The sequence below is a fragment of the Lepidochelys kempii genome, chromosome 8 (assembly GCF_965140265.1).
Source record: "Lepidochelys kempii isolate rLepKem1 chromosome 8, rLepKem1.hap2, whole genome shotgun sequence".
NCBI lineage: Eukaryota > Metazoa > Chordata > Testudines > Cheloniidae > Lepidochelys > Lepidochelys kempii.
In genome coordinates, this window is record NC_133263.1 from 76,628,331 (window position 1) to 76,655,098 (window position 26,768).

Sequence of the window (26,768 nt, forward strand, 5' to 3'; positions counted from 1 at the left end):
GACAACTGGGGTGACGCTGGATTGAGAGACTTTAACAGAGGCTTGCCAAAGCATGGAATGGCTACTAGGAGCATTTTCTTTAAGGAAAACACTCCAGAAAGAGGAAGGCCTGGGAGACCCTCAGCAGGAAAGATGTGGCGGATGGACTTAATGGAAATTTGAGAACTCTTATGGGAATGATTTGGTTATCTGAATAAAACCAGCCCCAAGGAGGGGTGTTGATGAACCAGAGAAGAGCTGCTTGGTAGTTTTATTGAGGAAGACCCTGAGATGTGGGGAAATGGAGGCAGGGTTCTTGCAGCTGTCTTGGGAAGTTACCAGCCCATTTACAGAGGGCAAGATTGTGTATAGCCATGCCCTCTGAATGCAGCTGGTGTGCATTTTAGGGGGGGAGGTCCTCCAGATTACCACTAATAATTGATTTTAAGGACTGAAGGGACCATTCTGATCATTTAGTCTAACCTCCTGCAATGCATCTATTGAAGAATGCAAGCTCAATCCCTGTAGGAGACCACTAGAGGGCTCCACCCGGTTGGAGGTTACATCATTAATAATTATTCACAACCGGTCAGCTATTTTTTTACCTACAGGATATTTATTTTGCCAACTTCTGGTTTTAATGTGGCAACGTATAAAAGCTTTACTGAAAAAAGCTGAATCACATCTACCAAGCTCACAGTTACATAGAAGTCACTGACAGGATCTATATTTTATGGCTCCATGACATTTATCCCTCAGCAGGATGTTCTCCTAAATGCTTACATACATACATGCACATTCTTCTTCTCTTGGTCTAAAGATTTTACCTGCTATTGAAACAGTAGCTGGTCAGTGGATCATTTTTTTTTTTTAAATTGAAACTACATTAGCATTTCCTCTTGCATCGGGTGCCTTGGCTGTTTCCAAGTTGTATTCAGCAAGACTGTGAGCTATTCTTCAGTTTTTTCTCTCCATTCTTTAGAGACTCTTAGGTTCATCTCCTCTGGCCCAACTGATCTTACAAGGTGTTCCTTCGCCACCTCTTTATGGATACGGGGGTCTGGTTCTCCCTTACCTCAGACAGTCATTTACATCTAAGCAACATCAGTGTAACAGCATGCTCAGAATTCTACCCTCACGTGTGCTGCTGCAGCTTTCCTCCTACCAGGACCTGAGCTAGCTGCACTAAATCTAGCTCAAGTATGGCTACTCAAGCTGCAGTCATACTCCATGATTGCAGTGTAGGCATACCCAGAGAATAGAGGTCCCCAAACTGTGGGCATGCCCCTCTAGGGGGGAATAGAGGAACATTCAGGGGGGCAGAGTGGGCCCAGATCAGCCTCCACAGGGGGCAGGGAGGGAGTACTACCCGGTCCTGCACCTGGTCCCATCCCCAGCCTCAGCACTTGGCCAGGGGTTCAGCTGCTGGCCACCATTGTGGCCTGGTTGCTGCTCCACCTCCGCCCCCAGCCAACGCCCTGCTTCCTGCCTCAGACCCACCCCCCCGCTGCAGTCCCATCCTCAGCCACCTTACCCCATCCACATCCCTCCCAACCTGAGCCGCGGCCCCGCTCCCGGCCCTGGCTCGGCGGGGGAGGGGGAGAGAGGGTGTGTGTGGACAGGGGTAAGAGGGGTCACAGCCCTCAAAAGTTTGGGGACCACTGCCATAGAATGTAATCCCCCCACAGATGCAGCCTCCTATTTGCAGTCCCACCAGTCCATAGCACATCTTTCAGTGTTGCCATTCCAAATATGACAATAATCCAATGATATTGGCCCTGATGCTGAGCTCTATGCAGCTGAGGAGTGTGTATGTGAGGAGTAAGGGGAGGCAGCGTAGCTTTATGGCATTTTGGTGTCCTCCCAGTTGCTGGATTATTCTGATGCCCAGCAGAAGTTAGATCATCCCTAGGGGCTGCTGTGATGTATAGCTCTCTGCCTCAGTCAACTAAGAAGAGTTAAAAGTGCACTTTGCTCCAGTCACATCCCTCCCATCTCCCTCCCCATGGATTTGTCAGGCCCTCTAAACTGGGAGATGAGAGGCACTGTAAGGCTGTTCTGCCCGCCCTGCACTGTAGGGGGAATCCTGCTTACATTGGGAATATTCCCCTGTGGGGCGATCTGCTAGCTTTATGGCTCCTGTACATCAGCCCCAGGGAATCCCGGAATCAGGAACGAAGAGATTTCACATGGTAAAACTGATATTTCAACAAGTGGTCCTGAGTGTTCGCAGATATGCTCAGGGTTGAAATCTCCCCATTTCCATCTTCCAGCATGGCTTTTGGCATCAAACCCTTCCCTCCTCCTCCCCAGCAAACTCCACGATGTTAGTGCCACAAAATGCAGAGATTCAGGGGCTGAGCTATGTAGCCCTTCAGAGTCTTTACCAAAAATGCAGGCAATTTCAAATTGGTGGAAGAGAGCTGTCCACTCATCACTACTGCAATTGGAAATGAATGTTCCTCCATTTTCAAAGAATTTTTAAAAATCAGTCAGATACCAATTATTAGGAACAGCTCTACCATGCAGAACCACCATCGGACTCTCCTGCCAGCCTAGTGGTTTAAAGAGTCTTCACTTCTTCTCAGGGCTTGTCTAGACAGGGAAATAGCCTGCAATAGCATCCCATGTGGACATTCATATCCTACACGAGGAGTGCCTTAGTGTAGTGGTGAATTATGATAAGCTGCTAAAAAGCACATTCAATGCAAAATAAGAGCATCCACACGGGGAGTTAGTGTGGAATAGCTACTGCGCTTTAAATTCACACTCTAGTTTATTTTGCAATAGCATCTCCATGTAGACAAGCTCTTAGCAATGTTATTTATTATTATAAAATATTATATTATATTATAGTAGTGTGCTATACATCAGCCACTCAGCTGGCATGGGCAGACCACACCAGGTGACAGCATAGAACCCTCCTGTGAAGCAGATAAGGGATGATGATGCTGCCCCTGGCCTCACATGAATCCCATGTAGTTACCAAAGAACAACATAACAGTGACTTGGGACTTCTTTTCACTTCCTTTCAGTGCTGACAGACTAATTTAAAGATGCTTCTGCTTTAAGTCTACCAGACCTGGCTACAAAGATAACATCTTATGCTTGGGTCAATTAATAATAATATGTAGGGCAAACTCATGTCTCTAGGAGCATGTGGTGTGATGGGGGAAAATAGTGAATGGGCAGAAGGCCTAGGAGACATTCTGCCTGGGCAGGTCAGGACAGTTTAGGGAGCTGGGAAAGCAATGTACTCTTCATTGTTACTCCAAAAAAGTAGTAGTATAGACCTGCTGCCATCATCTAATGCTGATTATAGCCCCTGGGGTATACAAAGGTCTGAATTGGTCCCATACTGGCTGCTTTGGGATTACTGAGAGTTGCCAGGGGATTATCAATACCCTCCCTGACTAAGACTTAAGGGAGCACTAGGCCTGTTTCCTGCTTTGCTCCTGCTTGCCTCTCATAGGATATTCTCACACGACAGGATAGGATTTTGGCATTTAGGGCCTGATATAAAGCCCACTGAGGTCAATGGAAAGACTCTCACTCCCTTCAACAGGCTTTGGATCAGTGAATATTGCACTTCAAAGCCAATGCAAGCTGTTGTCCACTTAGCAAAATGTCAGTCATAGAACTGTGCAAAAATTCATGGGATGAACCAAAAACCAAAACATTTAATTTTGGGTTGATTCAAAATGAATTGTTTTTGCTGAAAACAAATAGTTGGGGTGCGGAGAAGGACAAAACACATTTTGTTCAACCCGCAATAAAATGTTCTGTTTAGTTTTTGAGTTTTTAACCTTTTTAAAAAACAAAGTTGAGGTAAAATTCAAACAAAATTTTGAATAAAATAAATCAACAGGTTCCTTTCAAAAATGTCAAAATGAAGTTTTGATTTTTTTAAATTTGAGGTTTTTTGTTTGTTCTTTTTTTGACTAAAACAATTCAGCAAATTTTACACAAATTCATGCAATGTTTCAGTTGACATGAATCTGCATTTTTCAATGAAAAAACTTGTGGATGAAAAATGTGACCCAGTTTTTTAGGTCACTCTTCACACCCCACTGGTTTGTCTTTTCTGTCTTGCATATTTTTACAGTAGGGGACATGTGATACTGAAAGTTGATTTTCTGTGAGCACTTTGCTGGTCTCCAAAATGCAAAGTGATCGTCCAGGGAGCTTTGGTCTAGCAATACAGAAAGAGATCCCTAACCATGAAGAGCAAATATTAGACATATTGAAAATTGGAAGATCTTCATGGCAGGGATGGTGTCTTGCTATATGTTCTGTAAGGTACCTAGCACAACTTTGGACCTGTGAATAACAAGGCAGGGGTCAGGAAGATTGTCTCACTGCAGTTAAATCTTTTCATATAATTTCTATGGGTCCCCCTCTCTTGTTCCAGAGTTGCACGTTTGCTGAGGTAATTTGCAAGCTTTGCCAATGACTCCATCAGCTTACTGAGTCTTCAGTTCTTTTCCTTTGGAGTTTTCACAGCAAAGCTTATTACTGCTGCTGTCCTGCCAATTAATTTCTCATATATTTCCTTTCAAATCTGAATTGAATTACTGAGCATATGAAATGAGTATGGCTTTAAAAAAAAAAAGGCAGATGTAAAAGCTGACACAGAGCAGATCACTCTCGCTGCTGCTGCAAAGCCAATACATGTATTGTTAAAATGTCAGGTAAATGTAGAAACCAAAGACAGATCCTGGAAACTGCTCATAGGCCATTTACTTCTGGGTTTTTAAAATATCCCACCCTGTTGACACCAACATCTTCCCTGGGCTTGTCCATTATGGTGTGGATACAGCAGCTCCAGAGACGGCATCAAGAGTGAACTCATTTACTCTTCAAAAGTGCTGAGTAATGCACAGACCACCAGCCCAGCAAAAGCAGCTGAAAAGCCCATGGTAACTGAAGGCCTGGCCATGAATAACATCGCCTACCATCTCCTGCTGGCTAGAAGACTCCTTCCCATCCTTGAGAAAAATGCTGACCCTCAATCATACACACCTTTGTCACCTCCTATCAGTGCTACATCACTGCCATATACATGGGCATGAAGCCATCAACACTTGGGAAACTCCAACTAGCGCAGAATACAGCAACACATTATCGTAAGGTTATCCTAAACCTGTCCTCTGTACTATACACTGGCTTCCCAGAGAAGAGAGTCAAATTCAAGGTCTCATTCCTTATCTTCAAGATGCTCAATGGCCTGGACCTATGCCAATTACAGCTTTGCTTCTCAGGGACAATGGAGCTGTTCAGCATAAAGGTAAAGCATATCTGTGCAAAAAGAAAAGGAGTAGTTGTGGCACCTTAGAGACTAACCAATTTATTTGAGCATAAGCTTTCGTGAGCTACAGCTCACTTCATCGGATGCACGAAAGCTTATGCTCAAATAAATTGGTTAGTCTCTAAGGTGCCACAACTACTCCTTTTCTTTTTGCGAATACAGACTAACACGGCTGTTACTCTGAAACATATCTGTGCAGGAGACTGTGCTTCCTGAGGGGGCTGGTCCAAGACCATGGAACTCACTCACAGAGGATCTAAGACCCTCACCACCTTTTGTTCCAAGTGCAAGGCACAGCTCTTGGAACTGGCTTTCAATAATAAATACACAACATCATGTACATATAATGTATTAAAAACTAAATCCAAAAAGCTCCCATCAAAACAAAACAGTATCCTGCTCTGCTCTATAGGGACAGAATGAACCAAACTTGACAGATGCTACTCACATTAATTAATTCCCTATTGGAAAGGACTCAGATACCACAGTGATGAAGATGATACTTCCCCATCTGTCTGTATGCAGCTGTTGTCTCTTGTCTTATACCTAGATTGTAAGCCCCTTGGGGCAGGGAGTGTCTTTTTGGCCTGTATTTGTAGCACAATGGGATCTTGGTCTATAGCTAGGGGCCCTAGCCACTACAGCAGGGGTAAGTAAACTACGGCCCGGGGGCTGCATCCGGCCCTCCAGACGTTTTAATCCAGCCCTTGAGCTCCTGCCGGGGAGCGGGGTCTGTGGCGTGCCCCATTCTATGTGGCTCCCAGAAGCAGCAGCAGCATGTCCCCCATCCTGCTCCGCACGCTGACCCCACCTCAAGCACCACCCCCGCAGCTCCCATTGGTCAGGAACCACGGCCAATGGGAGCTGAAGGGGTGGTGCCTGTGGACACGGAACTGCTTGAGGTAAGCGCCCCCTAGCCCCAACCCCCTGTACCACCCCGATCCCCCTCCCACCCTCCAAACCCCTCGGTCCCAGCCTGGAGGGCCCTCCTGCCCCCCAAGCCCTCATCTTCAGCCCCAGCCCAGAGCCCACACCCCCAGCAGGAGCCCTCAGCCCAACCCCCTGCCCCAGCCCAGAGCCACCTCCTGCATCCTGAACTCATTTCTGGCCCACCCCCAGCCAGAGCCCTCATAGCCTCATGCACCCTAACACCCAATTTCGTGAGCATTCGTGGCCCACCATACAATTTCCATACCCAGATGTGGCCCTTGGGCCATAAAGTTTGCCCACCCCTGCTTTAACTGGAGAGATGGGAATACTGAATCTTTAACACAAGTGCTTTTCTTCCATCAGTTCGTCAGGCATCTGAGTTAATTATTAGCAAAAAACAAAGAGCCCTATGGTATCTGGACTGAAATCCACAGAAAAACTAACATTGGCTTGAATGGGAGTTGGATCGAGTCCTACTAGCTCTCCAGTCAGTCATAGTCTGTTTCAGGAAAACCAAGATAGACATCAATTCTAGTGCAGCCTTCTTCTTCCATTACAAAGAAGGGGATAAGGGGGACAACCCTCTTTTTCCTATTTTTAGCTCACTTTCAAGTCCCACTCTCTGCCTTCTGGGTGAGCCACTTTTAGCTGTTTGATGAGGATTTTCTCTTTCCAAGCAAGGGAGGGCAGGGAGGATAGTCACACGAAAGACTTCTAATATTTGCTGGAAGAGAGTCCATTTTCCTTGGACTCAGAGGCGGATTATGGATTTGTAGGGCCAGAACAAGTGGGGGCCCCTCCCTACCCCTTCTGCCTGCAGTCCCCTTTCCCCCGGTGCTCCTGCCAAGAAATAGGGTCGGGGCACAGGAGCGCCAATTTTTCCAGTGCGCCCCCCCCCCCCATGGACCTATTGTCCCACTGGCTAATCCACCACTGCTTGGATTCATTGGTTTTACTCCATCCATCCAGCCTCTCCTCTAAAAGACACCTGAAGATGGTGCAGTTCAGTTGTTCTTCCTAATCATTCTGCAAGCCTATCTGCTAAAACCGATAGCAGCACTGAGGTATCTTTAGCCTCATCTGGGCTCAATTCCCTCAGAGAGTTAAGCCTTGCAAAAATTCTTCCTTTCCAGCTTTAGTTTTGTCTCCTTTCCCCTCAAGCTATTGCTCAGTCCTTCTGGGAGGCAAAAGGAAGCAATTGTTTATTAACAGACGTTCCAAATGCGAGAGAGACCAGGAAAATGAACCAGCAGACATGTGAGACATTAGCTGAATTATCCATTGCTTTCCTACCAAAGATATTTAAAAAACAAAACAAAACCACACCACCAAAGGGAAAGTCTCTGTATTTTAATGTTGTATAAAGACTAAGAGATACACAGTCACATGTTATTCCCCAGCTGTATTTGACATCTGCTATGTTTGAAAATTATCAGTGGGTAGGTCCAGCGAGCTTTGTGTACATGCACACACGCGTGTGCACACATATACAGTGATTTCATATTAGTTTATTGCTTTTATCAGATAATCTTTTAGGTTTAGATCAAAGATATTTAGGTGCCTAATTCCCATTGACTTCAGTGAATTTAAATACCTCTGAGGATCTGGGCTGTAGGTACACCTGACTTATGTGATATACTTGAATTAGTATTTATATAAGCTTCTCTTATTTATTTTTCTTGGCTAACCACAGTACAGTTTTTGCTGTTAACAACAGCAACGCCTCCCCTTTCCCATCCGGAAAGTACCTTAATTAGTCAAGAAAATAAAAGCTTTTCTCTTACCCACTTAGGTCCCAATTTTATAAGGTCTTGTGAGAGCTTCCCTGGAGGTTGAGAGGATGCCACATTGCACAGGACCCCGCAGGCTTTGGCCCTCATTGGAGCTCTATCTAGCAGGAAGACAGCAAAAGGTGCTGGATGCTGAAAACCCCCACCAGATACAAAGTGAGAGAGAGGAAGTTTAAAAATAGCCCAGTTTTTCCTGTAAGGCTGCATTTTCCTTTTTTTATTTTGAGCATAATGTGGTGTGTAATCTCTATGACAGGGAACAGGAGAGGGAGAGACTTGGACATAGGCAGAGACATTTTAAAAGCCCTCAGAGTAAATAGAGGGAAAGAGGGCATTTTGAAAGAGAAATGAAGCAGGAAGTAAGAGTCTCCCCAAAGAACTCCTAAAATTTCAGCTGTAAAAGGAAAAGAGCAACTCAAAGTAGCAGCAGAACATATTTCTCCTACTACGTAGCGCACTCCCCTCATCTCTGCCCTGCGTCAGTGCCAATAATCTCCCTGGGCTGGGCTGGTGCTGAGCACCAAAGAGACACGGGCTCTGGTAGAGAAGTGAAGCAGCACCATTAGTGTATATTAGTCAGAATTTAGTTAGTTGCTTTTGTTACTTTAACATACTGCACGTCACAGACACTAGAAGGGGGCGGGGGTTGGAGAGAGGGAAGAGAAAGCTCTCCCTATTGCCTTAGGCTGCCTTTCAATCATTTCACATGGCCGTGTTGCTCTACCCAACTCACTTCAATGAACAGCTCTGGTTTCTGTGACCCTCTTGAATGGTGGTCTCCAAGCTTTTGGATACAGGCAATATTTCTAGGTTTATTAAGGGCTATGCAGAGGCATGTGAAATCGTGACTGGAGGGAACTTTAGGAAAAGAACCACAGAGGAGGTTCTTTAAAAAAAAGGGCAGAGGAGGAGGAGAAATGGGATAAGACAATAAGCAATCAACTGCATTGTAAGCAGAGACAGGAGTGTGATTAAAGGTGAAAGTGTAACAGCAGTAATGTTCATGGCAAGGAGGAAGGAGAACAGCAGGGGCAGAACACATTGTTAATCCAACCATTTAAAGCCAGGATCTGGAACCAGCCAAAACAAAAGCGCTTTATTTTCAGTTATTTACAGCTCACCCAGGTACCAGCTATCAACTGGTTCCATGGGATGATTTGCTAGACAGGATTACGTGCAATGGATACTATTTTAAATTGTTGACTATGTTTTTAAATATATACAAAAGTTTGTGGGGAAGGGTCCAAAAATCTGCTGATATTTATAACAGTAATATAAAATACTTTGAGAGATCATCAGAACACTTTGCAACTCATGAATGCATCTTTACAACCTCCTTCAGAGGTAGATAATTATCCCCCTATCACAGATGGGGAACAGGAAGCCTGGAGAGGTTAAGTGAGTTGCCTGAGGAGGGGCAGCAAATAAGTTACAGAGCCAAGTATAGCATTCAGAACTTCCAACTCCTAGGTCTGTGTTTAGTAGGTGGGAAAAGTGACTTCCCTATGGTTTGTCATTGTAGGCTAGATTCAAAATATACAGCCTGAGGTAGCAGAATGCACTATCACAGGAGTGGACCAAAGAACAATTTGTGACAGTCACCAATTCATCCACATTTCCTGCTTGGCCTGGGAGAGGAATAAGTTATTTCACCTCTATCAGTGGACCACTGTGTGTCTAGCCAGCTACTCTGCCCAGCGTGTAGAGAGGGCAGAGCCAGGGCTCCTCCCATTCCCCACCCATTTACTCATAACAGGAAGAGTAACTATGGTATTTAATCCCTGTTCTCTTCACCCCAGCCAGAGTCACAATCTAAGCAGGAACCTTGCTTCTCTTTCTTCCCATGTCCAGCCAAGTAAGTGCTGTAATAAACTAGCCTTCTGAGAGGTCAGGCTTCTGTTTTCAGTTATGTTGCTCAGATCATCCCACACCCTGTACCTTACCCTCATCAGCTGTTGCTTCACATGTCATAGCTAGTGGCTTTATTCTTGCTTCCATAACATCTGCTGTCTGTTGTATGATGTGAAATATGCCCCCACCCCACATCTCACCTCTCTCTACCACAACCAAAAAAGGGAAAAAAAAATTATATTTAAATGCTTTGAAGTTTTTCAGAACAAAAACTTAACCCTGTGGATTGTAATGGGAGAAAAAAAAAATCACATAATTCTATATGAGACATCATAAATCTAGGATCTAGGGCATTTTCTTATACACTCATGAGAAATAGTACTTTAAAGACTTGAAAACAAAGAACCCAGTGACACCATGTTATTAAAAAAACCCCATGGAATAAGACTCACTAACTTGGAAACCAACCTAAGCATCCAATGCATGATAAAGACGGATTCAAAATCTGCTAAGAGCTATAAAGCTTGCTAAGATTTGGCATTAGAGCAGGATCAGTTCAAAGTCTCCCATAAACTCTGTTGGACTCCAATCTCATATGATGAAACTTGGGTTTAAGAGACCATAACAAAATGTTGGAATTGTCTGAAGTGACTATAAACACATGCCTGGAGAGTGTAAAGAGTTTAACGTGTTCTAGAGAAAAAAAGAGCATGAGAAATGGAAAAATAGTTGGATTGGGGAAAACTTTAGGACCATATGTTTGCATTCTGTCTAAATTCCTTTCAAGAATTGTGTCTAAATCCTCATTAAATCTCTAACTGCTGAATGATTTCTAATACAATAATATTAAGGCAGGGAAAGGATAAGAATAACATAGTCATAAATTAATTAGGCAGATCCTGCAGGCATTGCTTCCTCTAAACAAGAAATGTATGGAATTAAGGCCCAAATAGTATTAAATTCCATCCATCTCCAACCCCTTTTTATAAACTTTGCAGGAAAGTTGATTTAAAGCTAGGGTTTCACTATGCTGAGCTTAAATAAGAAAAATAATTTTCATCCAGATTATTACTGGTTGAAAAAAAAAAAAAAAAAGGATGGTGAGAGTTGTGTGTTTAGACACAGTTTGGGCCGAGTCCAAAATCCAGGCTTGAAGTTTGCAAACAACCTATATTTTTATGAAGGGCTGAACCAAAACCCCTGACCTAAAACACCCATGAATTTTTGAAGCGCTCAAAATCTGTGTCTTGGATCTCTTTCTCTCTCTCAAACTTTAGGTTTATACCCTATACAAAACATATCTATAATCTATATCCCACACATCATATGTATTGAACTGATATTCATGTCACACACTACATTTATTGTACTCCTTTGGCCGCCTCGCTTGTGATCTAAGCCTGCTTCCACTGAAGTCAATAGCAGAACTCCCACTGACTTCAGTGGTGAAGGATCAGGCCTTTGCACTAATTCACCTCCCAGCACTTATTCTTTGGAAGTCTCTGAGCAGCTTCAGTCAGAAACCATTTACCCCCCACCACACTATGTAAGTGTGGTGGGGGGTAAATGGATGGACAATATTATAGTATAGGATGGACAATATTAGTTCCTGGATTGAATATATACATATATGTGGAGCTAATAGTCATGTGATAAATTCCATTGCTATGGGATAAATAGATTTATCATGTTACCTTTTATTGCCTCATTGGATTAATGGGCTAAGGGCAATCTCCCCTGAACTGTTAAACCTTGTCAGACTGTACCTGAAGAATTTTGCAGAAATATTTTCCTAAGTGCTCTAATGATGGACTAGCAGGAGTACTAGTGGAAAGCTCAGCTTTGACAAGGCTTTGCTGACATCCAGCATTTTGCCAGCATTTAATTAAATCTAATTTCTCCCTGTCATAAATATAAAGGGAAGGGTAAACCCCTTTAAAATCCCTCCTGGCCAGAGGAAAAATCCTCTCACCTGTAAAGGGTTAAGAAGCTAAAGGTAACCTCGCTGGCACCTGACCAAAATGACCAATGAGGAGACAAGATACTTTCAAAAGCTGGGAGGAGAGAGAAAAACAAAGGGTATGTGTCTGTCTGCCAGGGACAGAACAGGAATGGAGTCTTAGAACTTTTAATAAGTAATCTAGCTAGGTATGTGTTAGATTATGATTTCTGTAAATGGCTGAGAAAAGAGCTGTGCTGAATAGAATGACTATTCTTGTCTGTGTGTCTTTTTTGTAACTTAAGGTTTTGCCTAGAGGGATTCTCTATGTTTTGAATCTAATTACCCTGTAAGGTATACCATCCTGATTTTACAGAGGTGATTCCTTTACTTCTATTAAAAGTCTTCTTGTAAGAAAACTGAATGCTTTTTCATTGTTCTGAGATCCAAGAGTTTGGGTCTGTGGTCACCTAAGCAAATTGAGGATTTTTACCAAACCTTCCCCAGGAAGTGGGGTGCAAGGGTTGGGAGGATTTTGGGGGGAAGACGTGTCTGAACTACGTTTCCCAGTAAACCCAGATAAAGTTTGGTGGTGGCAGTGGAAATCCAAGGGCAAAGGGTAAAATTAATTTGTACCTTGGGGAAGTTTTAACCTAAGCTGGTAGAAGTAAGCTTAGGAGGTTTTCATGAAGGTCCCCACATCTGTACACTAGAGTTCAGAGTGGGGAAGGAACCTTGACACTCCCCATAGAAGCCAATGGGCATTTTGCAAAACCTATAACAGGAGTATGAGTGAGTCTGAAGTGCGCAGATTTTTGATACCCCCATTTTCCTTGATTCCTCATTTGTTAGGCATCATTTTCCTCAAATCCCTGTAAAGCTGATCTTCTTGGATCCTTTGTCTGCATGGGATATTGACTATGAAAATCTTCATAGTCAGTATCAGAAGTGTTTTGGCTATTTTACATAGTTTATAAAAAGAACACTCCAAGCATCCCAATGACAGGAAGAAAGGAAAGAAGGAATCTGGGTGGCAGAAGTAAGATGGTGTCAGAGCTACAAGAATTTGAGTCTCCTTGTGTGACTCATGTATTCTATGGATGGATAATTAATCTACTAATATAGTTAGTGCTCACGAATGTCTGGGAAGTGTGCCATAAATGACTAGATTAGGTAGCCAAAAAAGGAAAATGTGGGAAAACAGAAAATCAGAAGCTATTGAAAAATCAAAAAAGGAATCCTACAAAAAGTGGAAACAACAAATTTCTAAGGATGAAAACAAAAGAAAAGCGCAAATATCTAGGTATAAAATCAGAAAGGCTGAGGCACAAAATGAAATTACACCTAGCAAGGGACATTAAAAGGTAATAAGAACAGTTTCTATAAGTATTTAAGAAGCAAGAGAAGGATGAAGGAAAATGTAGGTCTACTGCTTAGTAAGGAAGTAGAGCTAATAACAGACAGACCAAGAAATCTGATTTCAGAGTGGTAGCGGTGTTAGTCTGCATCAGCAAAAACAACGAGGAGTCCATGTGGCACCTTAGAGACTAACAAAATTATTTGGGCATAAGCTTTTGTGGGCTAAAACCCACGTCATCACATGCATGGAGTGAAAAATACAATAAGCAGTATATAAAAGCACATGAAAAGACGGGAGTTGCCTTACCAAGTGCGGGGGTCAGTGCTAACAAGGCCAATTCAATTAAGGTGGAAGTGGCCTATTCTCAACAGTTGACAAGAAGGGGTGAATATCAAGAGAGGGAAAATTACTTTTGTAGTGTTAATGAGGCCAATACAATCAAGGTGGATGTCTGAGGTGTTTAATGTCTACTTTGCTTCATTCTTCACTAAAAAGGTTAATGGAGACCGGATACTCAACACAATTAATTATTAAAAACAAAAAGAAAGAAATGCAAGCCAGAACAGGGAAAGAACAGGTCAAAGAATATTTAGAAAAGTTAGATATATTCAAGTCAGCAGGGCCTGATTAAATTCCTCTTAGGATATGTAAGGAACTAGGCAAATCTATCTTCGAACCATTAGTCATTATCTTTGAGAACTCACAGCGGATGAGTGAGGTCCGAGAGGACTGGGGAGGCAAACATAGCATCTATCTTTCAAAAGAGAACCTGGGAAATTATAGACCAGTGAGCCTGACTTTGATACCTAGAAAAATACTGGAACAAATGATTGAAGCACTGAGACGATAATAAAGTGGTAAGTAATAGCCAACATGGATTTGTCAAGAACAAATAATGCCAACCAAAACTTAATTTCCTCTTTTGACAGTGGATAGAAAGGAAGAAGCAGCAGTGATATATCTTGATTCTAGTAATACTTTTAACACAGTCCCACATGACAGTCTCATAATGAACTAGGGAAATAGATGAAATAACTATATGGTGGATGCACAACTGGTTGAAAAACTGTATTCAGAATAGCTATCAATGGTTTGCAACAACCATGGAGGGGGTATCTAGTGGGGTCCAACAGGGTTCTGTCCTGGGTCTGGTACTATTCAATATTTTCATTAATGACTTCCACAATGGAATGGAGCGTATGCCTATAAAATCTACAGAGGACACTGTGCTAGGAGTGGTTGCAAGCACTCTGGAGGACAGGATTAATATTCAAAAAGTGTCCTTTATAAATTGGAGAATCGGTCTGAAATGAACAAGATAGAATTCAATAAAGACAAGCACAAAGTACAACACTTTGGAATGAAAACTCAAATACATAACTACAAAATAACTGTCTAGGCAATAGTACTGCAGAAAAGGATCTTGGGGATGTACAGGTCATAAGTTGCAAATGAGTCAACAGTGTGATGCTGTTGCAAAAAAGGCTAATTATTCTGGTGTTTATGAACAGGAATGTGGTATGTAGCGACCCAGGGATTAGCTCTTGACTGGTCTGGTGCCCTCTCCTTCAGTTGCCCACCCTGTGGTCTTTCTCTGGACTCAAGAGTACACCCTCTTCCTGATTTGGCCCTCCAGTCAGGTCTCTACAGTTTACCCATTCTGTGGTAATAAAGTCCCACTGAACAATCTGTGCCACTTCTTAAGTGGCTGGTAAGCACTGGAACCTTAAGTCCAGCAACTACGGTCTAAGCAATCTCAGACCCTGTCACTGTTTCCCTGGGCTCTTTCCTACCTTCCTTCCTCTGTCATCTGGCTACCACTGGAACCTCCTCCCTTCCCTGTGGCTACTTCACCCTTTCTTGGGTTCCTGCCAGAGTCTGTACTCCTAGGCAGGATTCCAGGGCTTACTTACCACTAGGACTCCTCCTCGACTCTTCTCTTTAGTCATGACTGCAGTGTTCCTTCCTGCAAACCTCTTCTTGCTCTCCCTTTCCAGGTTTTATTCCAGCTCATCCTGCCCCTGCCCAGCTGTGCTTCATCATCAGTTAGAGTTTATGGGCCCTGACTTTCTTCCAGGTGCAGCCTGTTGTGGAGTTAATTGGTCTTTCTAACTATTCAGGCCTTGTGTAAGGTAGACACCCCATCATACCACTGAAGGTAGGACAAAAAGTAACAGGCTTAATCTGCAGCAAGGGAGAGTTAAGTTAGATACTAGGAAAAACTTTCAAGGAATAAGGATAGGTAAGTCTAACAGCGGCGAGGCTAACAGATGGAGTTCGACTGGGATCTGTCTGAGAGGAGGTATGCTATGTGCTGCATTAGGGGGCCTGTGTTGGTGAGTTGCTGAGTGTCTGTTGTGGGGACATTTTGGCAGTTTGACCGTGTGCTTGATTGTTTGAAAAGTCTGAACTGGGAGTGCTTTGTTCCAGGTGGGCCTGATTGTTATAAAAAGGCAGCCAGCAGCAAACCAGCTGAGCAGCAAACAGAGGGAGTTCACCTGGGGAGAGCCCACTGAGGCTTTCATCTTGCAGGCTTCTCTGAGTAGTTACTACAACATCTGAGGAAGCTCTTAGAAGGAAGGTAATATGGATGGTGAGCATTCAGCTGTTGTGACCTGCACAGGATGTGCCATGTTTGTCTTTCTTCCCCAGGACAGAAGCGACTTTGTCTGTACAAAGTGCAAGCTGATCTCCATATTGGAAGAGAAGGTTCAAGATCTAGAGGAAACAAGTATCAACCCTGCGTTGCATAAGAGAAAATGAAGATTTCCTGGACAGACGTCAGGATATGCTTCTGCGGGCACAACATTCTGAAGAATTGGAGCAGGCTGCGCAGCGGGGACAGAAGGACAGTGAAGAAACTTGACAGCATGTGACCTCCAGAAGAAGAAAGAGGAGCATCCATGTACCAGCAATGCAGATACAGGTGAGCAACCATTTTCATGTTCTCTACACAGGTACTAATGCAGACACTGGACTAGATAATACATCTGAGGGAAGGGAGGAGAAGGAGACTCCACCGATTGGAAGGCATGAGATGCACTGTTCTAGGGATGGAGGGTCCACGACCACCACTCCCAATAGAAGGAGGCGGGTGGTGGTGATGGGGACTCCTTCCTAAGGGGGACTGAGTCATCTATCTGCCATCCCGACTAGGAAAACCAAGAAGTGTGCTGCTTGCCAGGAGCTACAATTCATGATGTGATGGACAGACTTTCGAGACTCATCAAGCCCTTGGATCGCTACCCCTTCCTGCTTCTCCAAGTGGGCACCAGTGGTACTGTCAAGAATGACCTTGAACGGATCACTGCAGACTATGTGACTCTGGAAAGAAGGATAAAGGCGTTTGAGGCACAAATGGTATTCTCGTCCATCCTCCCTATGGAAGGAAAAGGCCCAGGTAGAGACCGTTGAATAGTGGAAGTCAATGAATGGCTACACAGGTGGTGTCAGAGAGAAGGCTTTGGATTTTTTGACCAACGGATAGGTTTCAGAGTAACAGCTGTATTAGTCTGTATTCGCAAAAAGAAAAGGAGTACTTGTGGCACCTTAGAGACTAACCAATTTATTTGAGCATAAGCTTTCGTGAGGTACAGCTCACTTCATCGGATGCATACTGTGGAAAGTGTAGAAGATCTTTTATACACACAAAGCATGAAAAAATACCTCCCCCCACCCCACTCTCCTGCTGGCAATAGCTTATCTAAAGTGATCACTCTCCTTACAATGTGTATGATAATCAAGGTGGGCCATTTCCAGCACAAATCCAGGGTTTAACAAGAACGTCTGAGGAGGGGGGTGGGAGGGGTTAGGAAAAAACAAGGGGAAATAGGTTACCTTGCATAATGACTTAGCCACTCCCAGTCTCTGTTCAAGCCTAAGTTAATTGTATCCAATTTGCAAATGAATTCCAATTCAACAGTTTCTCGCTGGAGTCTGGATTTGAAGTTTTTTTGTTGAAGAATTGCAACTTTCATGTCTGTAATCACGTGACCAGAGAGATTGACGTGTTCTCCAACTGGATTATGAATGTTATAATTCTTGACATCTGATTTGTGTCCATTTATTCTTTTACGTAGAGACTGTCCAGTTTGACCAATGTACATGGCAGAGGGGCATTGCTGGCACATGATGGCATATATCACATTGGTGGATGTGCAGGTGAACGAGCCTCTGATAGTGTGGCTGATGTTATTAGGCCCTGTGATGGTGTCCCCTGAATAGATATGTGGGCACAGTTGGCAACGAGCTGTGTTGCAAGGATAGGTTCTTGGGTTAGTGGTTCTGTTGTGTGGTTTGTGGTTGCTGGTGAGTATTTGCTTCAGGTTGGGGGGCTGTCTGTAGGCAAGGACTGGCCTGTCTCCCAGGATTTGTGAGAGTGTTGCGTCATCCTTCAGGATAGGTTGTAGATCCTTAATAATGCGTTGGAGGGGTTTTAGTTGGGGGCTGAAGGTGACGGCTAGTGGCGTTCTGTTATTTTCTTTGTTAGGCCTGTCCTGTAGTAGGTGACTTCTGGGAACTCTTCTGGCTCTATCAATCTGTTTCTTCACTTCCGCAGGTGGGTATTGTAGTTGTAAGAATGCTTGAGAGAGATCTTGTAGGTGTTTGTCTCTGTCTGAGGGGTTGGAGCAAATGCAGTTGTATCACAGAGCTTGGCTGTAGACGATGGATCGTGTGGTGTGGTCAGGGTTAAAGCTGGAGGCATGTAGGTAGGAATAGCGGTCAGTAGGTTTCCGGTATAGGGTGGTGTTTATGTGACCGTCGTTTATTAGCACTGTAGTGTCCAGGAAGTGGATCTCTTGTGTGGACTGGACCAGGCTGAGGTTGATGGTGGGATGGAAATTGTTGAAATCATGGTGGAATTCCTCAAGGGCTTCTTTTCCATGGGTCCAGATGATGAAGATGTCATCAATATAGCGCAAGTAGAGTAGGGGCATTAGAACAACGCTTCCTCAGCTCTCGTCCCCTGAGTCAGCCATAAAAATGTTGGCATACTGTGGGGCCATGCGGGTACCCATAGCAGTGCCGCTGATCTGAAGGTATACATTGTCCCCAAATGTAAAATAGTTATGGGTAAGGACAAAATCCAGCCACCAAGTTAGCCGTGACATTATCAGGGATAGTGTTCTTGACGGCTTGTAGTCCATTTTTGTGTGGAATGTTGGTGTAGAGGGCTTCTACATCCCATAGTGGCCAGGATGGTGTTATCAGGAAGATCACCGATGCATTGTAGTTTCCTCAGGAAGTCAGTGGTGTCTCGAAGGTAGCTGGGAGTGCTGGTAGCGTAGGGCCTGAGGAGGGAGTCTACATAGCCAATCCTGCTGTCAGGGTGCCAATGCCTGAGATGATGGGGTGCCCAGGATTTCCAGGTTTATGGATCTTGGGTAGTAGATAGAATATCCCAGGTCGGAGTTCCAGGGGTGTGTGTGTGCGGATTTGATCTTGTGCTTTTTCAGGGAGTTTCTTGAGCAAATGCTGTAGTTTCTTTTGGTAACTCTCAGTGGGATCAGAGGGTAATGGCTTGTAGAAAGTGGTGATCCCACTGAGAGTTACCAAAAGAAACTACAGCATACCACAAAACTACACCTACAAGAGCTCTATCAAGCATTCTTACAACTACAATACCCACCTGCGGAAGTGAAGAAACAGCTTGATAGAGCCAGAAGAGTTCCCAGAAGTCACCTACTACAGGACAGGCCTAACAAAGAAAATAACAGAACGCCACTAGCCGTCATCTTCAGCCCCCAACTAAAACCCCTCCAACGCATTATTAAGGATCTACAACCTATCCTGAAGGATGACCCAACACTCTCACAAATCCTGGGAGACAGGCCAGTCCTTGCCTACAGACAGCCCCCCAACCTGAAGCAAATACTCACCAGCAACCACAAACCACACAAAACAGAACCACTAACCCAAGAACCTATCCTTGCAACAAAGCTCGTTGCCAACTGTGCCCACATATCTATTCAGGGGACACCATCACAGGGCCTAATAACATCAGCCACACTATCAGAGGCTCGTTCACCTCCACATCCACCAATGTGATATATGCCATCATGTGCCAGCAATGCCCCTCTGCCATGTACATTGGTCAAACTGGACAGTCTCTACGTAAAAGAATAAATGGACACAAATCAGATGTCAAGAATTATAACATTCATAAACCAGTTGGAGAACACTTCAATCTCTCTGGTCACGTGATTACAGACATGAAAGTTGCAATTCTTCAACAAAAAAACTTCAAATCCAGACTCCAGCGAGAAACTGTTGAATTGGAATTCATTTGCAAATTGGATACAATTAACTTAGGCTTGAACAGAGACTGGGAGTGGCTAAGTCATTATGCAAGGTAACCTATTTCCCCTTGTTTTTTCCTAACCCCTCCCACCCCCCTCCTCAGACGTTCTTGTTAAACCCTGGATTTGTGCTGGAAATGGCCCACCTTGATTATCATACACATTGTAAGGAGAGTGATCACTTTAGATAAGCTATTGCCAGCGGGAGAGTGGGGTGGGGGGAGGTATTTTTTCAGGCTTTGTGTGTATAAAAGATCTTCTACACTTTCCACAGTATGCATCCGATGAACTAAGCTTTCGTGAACTACAGCTCATGCTCAAATAAATTGGTTAGTCTCTAAGGTGCCACAAGTACTCCTTTTCTTTTGACCAACGGATAGTGTTCCAAGAAGAAGGATTGCTAGGCAGAGACGGGCTCTACCTAACGAAGAGAGGGAAGAGAATCTTTGCAAGCAGGCTGGCTAACCTAGTGAGGAGGGCTTTAAACTAGGTTCACTGGGGGAAGGAGACCAAAGCCCTGAGGTAAGTGGGGAAGTGGGATACCAGAAGGAAGCACGAGCAGGAGAGCGCAAGAGGGGAGGACCCCTGCCTCATACTGAGAAAGCAGGATAATCGGCAAGTTATCTGAAGTTCCTATACATAAATGCAAGAAGCCTGAGAAACAAGCAGGGAGAACTGGAAGTCCTGGCACAGTCAAGGAATTATGATTTGATTGGAACAACAGAGTTGGTGGGATAACTCACATGACTGGAGTACTGTCATGGATGGATATAAACTGTTCAGGAAGGACAAGCAGGGCAGAAAACGTTGGGGTTGCATTGTATGTAAGAGAGCAGGATGACTGCTCAGTGCTCCAGTATGAAACTGCAGAAAAACCTGAGAGTCTCTGGATTAAGTTTAGAAGTGTGAGCAACAAGGGTGATGTCATGGTGGGAGTCTGCTATAGACCACCGGACCAAGGGGATGAGGTCAGGGCCGGTGCAACCACTAGGCAAACTAGGTGGCCGCCTAGGGCGCCAAGTGGTTGGGAGCAGCCAAAAGCGCACTCCGGGGAGGTGGTGGAGTGGAGGTAAGCTGGGGCAGGGGAGCGCGGGGAGGGCCGCCTGCAACAAGTAACAGGGGGAGGGTGGCGCGCAGGGGAACCACTCCCCATCCCAGCTCACCTCTGCTCCGCCTCCTCCCCTGAGCCCGCTGCCCTGCTTTGCTTCTCTCCCTCCCAGGCTTGCGGTGCCAAACAGCTGATTGGTGCCGCAAGCCTGGGGAGGCGGGAGAAGCGGAATGGCAGCGGCGTGCTCAGGGAGGAGGCGAAGCAGAGGTGAGCTGGGGTGGGGAGCTGCCGCACACCTCCCGGGGGAGCAGGGGGAAAGAGCTGCTGCACGGCTCCCCGGGCCAATGGGGAGGGAGAGGTGGAGGGGGGCGCCCGGCAAGGTGGAAGTTTCGCCTAGGGCACGAAACATCCTTGCACCGGCCCTGGATGAGGTGGACAAGGCTTTCTTCAGGCAACAAACAGAAGTTACTAGATCACAGGCCCTGGTTCTCATGGGGGACTTCAATCACCCCGATATCTGCTGGGAGAGCAATACAGCGGTGCACAGACAATCCAGGAAGTTTTTGGAAAGCATAGGGAACAATTTCCTGGTGCAAGTGCTGGAGGAACCAACTGGGGCAGAGCTCTTCTTTACCTGCTGCTCACAAACAGGGAAGAATTAGTAGGGGGAGCAAAAGTAGATGGGAACCTGGGAGGCAGTGACCATGAGATGGTCGAGTTGAGGATCCTGACACAGGGAAGAAAAGAGAGCAGCAGAATACGGACCCTGGACTTCAGAAAAGCAGACTTTGACTCCCTCAGGGAACTGATGAGCAGAATCCCGTGGGAGAATAACATGAGGGGGAAAAGAGTCCAGGAGAGCTGGCTGTATTTTAAAGAATCCTTATTGAGGTTACAGGAACAAACCATCCCGATGTGTAGAAAGAATAGTAAATGTGGCAGGCGACCAGCTTGGCTTAACAGTGAAATCCTTGCTGATCTTAAACACAAAAAAGAAGCTTACAAGAAGTGGAAGACTGGACAAATGACCAGGGAGGAGTATAAAAATATTGCTCAGGCATGCAGGAGTGAAGTCAGGAAGGCCCAATCACACTTGGAGTTGCAGCTAGCAAGGGATGTTAAGAGTAACAAGAAGGGTTTTCTACAGGTATGTTAGCAACATGATCAGGGAAAGTGTGGGCCCCTTACTGAATGGAGAAGGCAAACCAGTGACAGAGGATGTGGAAAAAGCTAATGTACTCAATGCTTTTTTTGCCTCTGTCTTCACGAACAAGGTCAGCTCCCAAACTACTGCACTGGGCAGCACAGTATGGGGAGGAGGTGACCAGCCCTCTGTGGAGAAAGAAGTGGTTCAGGATTATTTAGAAAAGCTGGACGAGTACAAGTCCATGGGGCCAGATGTGCTGCATCCGAGGGTGCTAAAGGAGTTGGCAGATTTGATTGCAGAGCCATTGGCCATTATCTTTGAAAACTCATGGCAATCAGGGGAAGTCCCGGATGACTGGAAAATGGCTAATGTAGTGCCCATCTTTAAAAAAGGGAAGGAGGAGGACCCAAGGAACTACAGGTGAGTCAGCCTCACCTCAGTCCCTGGAAAAATCATGAGTAGGTCCTCAAGGAATCAATTTGGAAGCACTTAGAGGAGAGGAAAGTGATCAGGAACAGTCAGCATAGATTCACCAAGGGCAAGTCATGCCTCACTAACCTAATTGTCTTCTATGATGAGATAACTGGCTCTGTGGATGAGGGGAAAGCAGTGGACATGTTATTCCTTGACTTTAGCAAAGCTTTTGATATGGTCTCCCACAGTATTCTTCCCAGCATGTTAAAGAAGTATGGGCTGGATGAATGGACTATAAGGTGAATAGAAAGCTAGATCATCGGGCTCAATGGGTAGTGATCAATGGCTCCATGTCTAGCTGGCAGCCGGTATCAAGCAGAGTGCCCCAAGCGTTGGTCCTGGGGTCGGTTTTGTTCAATATGTTCATTAATGATCTGGAGGATGGTGTGGACTGCACCCTCAGCAAGTTTGCAGAGGACACTTAACTGGGAGGAGTGGTAGATATGCTGGAGGGTAGGAATAGGATACAGAGGGACCTAGACAAATTAGAGGATTGGGCCAAAAGTAATCCGATGAGGTTCAACAAGGACAAGTGCAGAGTCCTGCACTTAGGACAGAAGAAGCCCATGCACTGGTACAGACTAGGGCCCGAGTGGCTAGGCAGGCAGTCCTACAGAAAAGGACCTAGGGGTTACAGTGGACAAGAAGCTGGATATGAGTCAACAGTGTGCCCTTGTTGCCAAGAAGGCTAACGGCATTTTGGGCTGTATAAGAAGGAGTATTGCCAGCAGATCGAGTGATGTGATCATTCCCCGCTATTCAGCATTGGTGAGGCCTTATCTGGAGTACTGTGTCTAGTTTTGGGCCCCACACTACAAGGATGTGGAAAAATTGGAAAGAGTCCAGCCGAGGGCAATAAAAATGATTAGGGGGAGGGAGCATATGATTTATGAGGAGAGGCTGAGGGAACTGGGATTATTTAGTCTGCGGAAGAGCAGAATGAGGAGGGATTTGATAGCTGCTTTCAACTACCTGAAAGGGGGTTCTAAAGAGGATGGATCTAGACTGTTCTCAGTGGTAGCAGGTGACAGAACAAGGAGAAATAGTCTCAAGATGCAGTGGGGGAGGTTTAGGTTGGATATTAGGAAAAACTTTTTCACTAGGAGGGTGGTGAAGCACTGGAATAGGTTACCTAGGGAGGTGGTGGAATCTCCTTCCTTTTAAGGTCAGGCTTGACAAAGCCCTGGCTGGGATGATTTAGTTGGGGACTGGTCCTGCTTTGAGCAGGGGGTTGGACTAGATGACCTCCTGAGGTCCCTTCCAACCCTGATATTCTATGAAGTCCTGGAATAGGTTAGCAAGGGAGGTTGTGAAATCCCCATCAGTGGAGGATTTTAAGAACACCTGGACAAACACCTGTCAGGGATGGTTTAGGTATAGTTGGTCCTGCCTTAGCATGGGGCACTGGACTAGATCTCTGAAGGTCCCTTCCAGCCTTATATTTCTGATTGCATGATTCTAGAATTGTAAATATGGATTGTTTTCCTTAAAGCGAAAAATCTTCCTTGGATTGGTGGACTTTGATTAAAGTAGAGTTTGCTGTTTGTTTACTTAAAACATGATCTTTGAAGGAAAAGAAAATCACTCGTGCCACATAGCAGTTGCTTACCTCATTGTCTGCTGCCTCAGAGTTTTCTTTGTTCTCCAGCAAAATCAGAACTTCTCCCTTTCCAGGGTAATAAAGGTCCAAAAGAAATTAAAATTCTGACCAAAGCAGAGTTTCATCAAGTCCCTCACTCCCTGGGCCACAGCCGTGTCTCCAGGGTCTGTTCAAAGTTTCACCCCTGGTGACGGGTTCACCCTTCTTGATGCAGGGCAAAAATTACAAAAATCAGCAGGCAGCTCCTCAGAGTGGTATAGGTTATGGTTCTCCTATAGCTATCTCCTACACTGTGGCCCTCCTCTGTGTAACTCCAGGACACTGACCCCTTATCACCTTCCTAAATTTCCTTCCTGGCCCCTTTTACAGGCTTCATAGTAAATCCTTTTGCCCTTGGGGAGTTTCAGAGCTCTTGCTTTTACCCAGTCTCTCTCCCCAGTAAAGAAACCCAGCCTATTCCCTCTCATCTACTTTACTCTGTCCTGGTCCTCTGAGCAGAAAGAACCACAAGCCCTGCTCTTTCCCCTGGTCTCCCTCACAATGAAGAAAAGGACTAGCCTTTATAAAGCTTCCCTTCCCAGCAGGCCTACCCATCATTCCTCTTACTCCCATTCTTCCCTCTGGACTACAATCCCCAGAATCCCTCTATTCTGGGTAAAAAACAGGAACAGGGAAGAGGGGGATCTAAGCTTTGACTTTACTGACATTTCTACAGTAAACCCAAACCAGAATTGGTGAACATTTCAGTTAGTCATTTGGCTTGAATTTGTGGTAATGTGTAGATTGGCTACAATTTTTTTTTAATCTAACAAGTGATTAAACTTGATTTGTTTTGTTCAGATGCTGTAACAGCAACCTCCAGGACTGCATGATGCTGTGGTTTCTCTTTCCACTCATCTCTTGCCGTGACTGAGAGCACTGAAGAGTCTGACAAAATCCTTCTTCTCAAATTACAAATGAGTCCTTCATGGGAAACTTAAAAGAAAGCAGAGCCAGCTAACACAGTCTACTAACTTCTACTAAAACTGAAGAATTTACATAGCATCTTTAATGCAAGAATCCTTAAGGCCATGTCTACACTACAAAAGTACTCCAATTTTACAGAAGTCAATTTTTGGGAACAGATTGTATAAAGTCGAGTGCATGCATCCACACTAAGCACATTAATTCAGCGGTTTGCGTCCACAGTACCGTGGCAAGCGTTGACATTCTGAGCGGTGCACTGTGGGTAGCTATCCCACAGTTCCCGCAGCCCATTGGAATTCTGGGCTGAGCTCCCAATGCCTGATAGGGCCAAAAATTTGTCGCGGGTGGTTATGGGTAAATGTCATCAGTCAACCCTCCCTCCCTCCATGAAAGCAACAATCATTTCATGCCCTTTTCCCTGGATTGCCCTAGCAGAAGCATAGCACAGCAAGCATGGAGCCCATTCAGCTCACCACAGCAGTTATGACCATTGTAAACGCCTCGCGCATTATCGTGCAGTTTATGCAGAACCAGCGCCTGAAAAACCAGGCGAGGAGGCGACAGCAGCACGGTGATGAGGACATGAACACAGATTTCTCTAAAGCCACGGTCTCCAGCAATTTGGAGATCATGGTGTTACTGGGGCAGGCTCATGCTGTGGAACGCAGATTCTGGGCACGGGAAACAAGCACAGAGTGGTGGGACCACATAGTGTTGCAGGTTTGGGATGATTCCCAGTGGCTCCGAAACTTTCGCATGCGTAAGGGCACTTTCATGGAACTTTATGACTTGCTTTCCCCTGCCCTGAAGCACAAGAATACCAAGATGAGAGCAGCCCTCCCAGATCACAAGCGAGTGGCAATAGCCCTGTGGAAGCTTGGAATACCAGACAGCTACCGGTCAGTTGGTAATCAATTTGGAGTGGGCAAATCTACTGTGGGGGTTGCTGTGATGCAAGTAGCCAACGTAATCATTGAGCTGCTGCTATCAAAGGTAGTGACTCTGGGAAATGTGCAAGTCATACTAGATGGCTTTGCTGCAATGGGATTCCCTAACTGTGGTGGGGCCATAGATGGAACACATATCCCCATCTTGGGACCAGACCACCAGGGCAGCCAGTACATAAACCGCAAGGGGTACTTTTCAGTGGTGCTGCAAACACTGGTGGATCACAAGGGACATTTCACCAACATCAACGTGGGATAGCCGGGAAAGGTTCATGACGCTCGCGTCTTCAGGAACTCTGGTCTGTTTAAATGGCTGCAGGAAGGGATTTACTTCCCAGATCAGAAAATAACTGTTGGGGATATTGAAATGCCTATAGTTATCCTTGGGGACCCAGCCTACCCCTTAATGCCATGGCTCATGAAGCCATACACAGGCACCCTGGACAGTAGTAAGGAGCTGTTCAACTATAAGCTGAGCAAGTGCAGAATGGTGGTAGTGTGTGCATTTGGACGTTTAAAGGGTCGCTGGTGCAGTATACTGACTCACTCAGACCTCAGTGGGATTATTGGTTTCGCTGTTATTGCTGCTTGCTGTGTGCTCCACAATCTCTGTGAGAGTAAGGGGGAGATGTTTTTTGGCATCGTGGGAAGTTGAGGCAAATCGTCTGGCCACTGAATACGCGCAGCCAGACACCAGGGTGGTTAGAAGAGCACAGCAGGAAGCGCTGCGCATCAGAGAATCTTTGAAAACCAGTTTCATGACTGGCCAGGGTACTGTGTGACACTTCTGTTTGTTTTTCCTTGATGAAAACCCGTCCCCTTGGTTGCCTCTAAATTCCCTGTAAGCCACCCAGCCTCCCCCCTTCGATCACAGCTTGCTTGCAAAGGAAATAAAGTCACTATTGTTTAAAAAACATGTATTCTTTATTAATTGGTTATGAAAATAGGAAGATAACTCACAAGGTAGCCCGGGTGGGGTGTGGGAGGAGGGAAGGAAAAGGCCACTTTAAAACTTCTTGAATGACAGCCTTCTGTTGCTTGGGCTGTCCACTCGAGTGGAGTGGTTGGGTGCCCGGAGCCTCCCCCGCCCCCCACGTTCTTGGGCGTCTGGGTGAGGAGGCTATGGAACT

General features: G+C 45.2%; 1 protein-coding gene across 3 annotated transcripts in view; it reads left to right on the top strand.

The window, feature by feature from the left end:
* The window catches only part of LOC140916096 (uncharacterized), a 69,510-nt gene extending 42,975 nt beyond the window's left edge, over positions 1 to 26,535 (top strand). For 2 of the 3 annotated variants that reach the window (XM_073357117.1, XM_073357116.1), the window contains 2 exons: positions 15,810 to 16,083; positions 24,566 to 26,535. In XM_073357117.1, the coding sequence (XP_073213218.1) occupies positions 25,145 to 25,897 (753 nt within the window). In that variant the 5' untranslated portion in view covers positions 15,810 to 16,083; positions 24,566 to 25,144 and the 3' untranslated portion in view covers positions 25,898 to 26,535. The remainder of the gene's footprint in view (positions 1 to 15,809; positions 16,084 to 24,565) is intronic. The other variant, XM_073357118.1, reaches the window with a different exon arrangement.
* Positions 26,536 to 26,768: the final 233 nt, after the last annotated feature.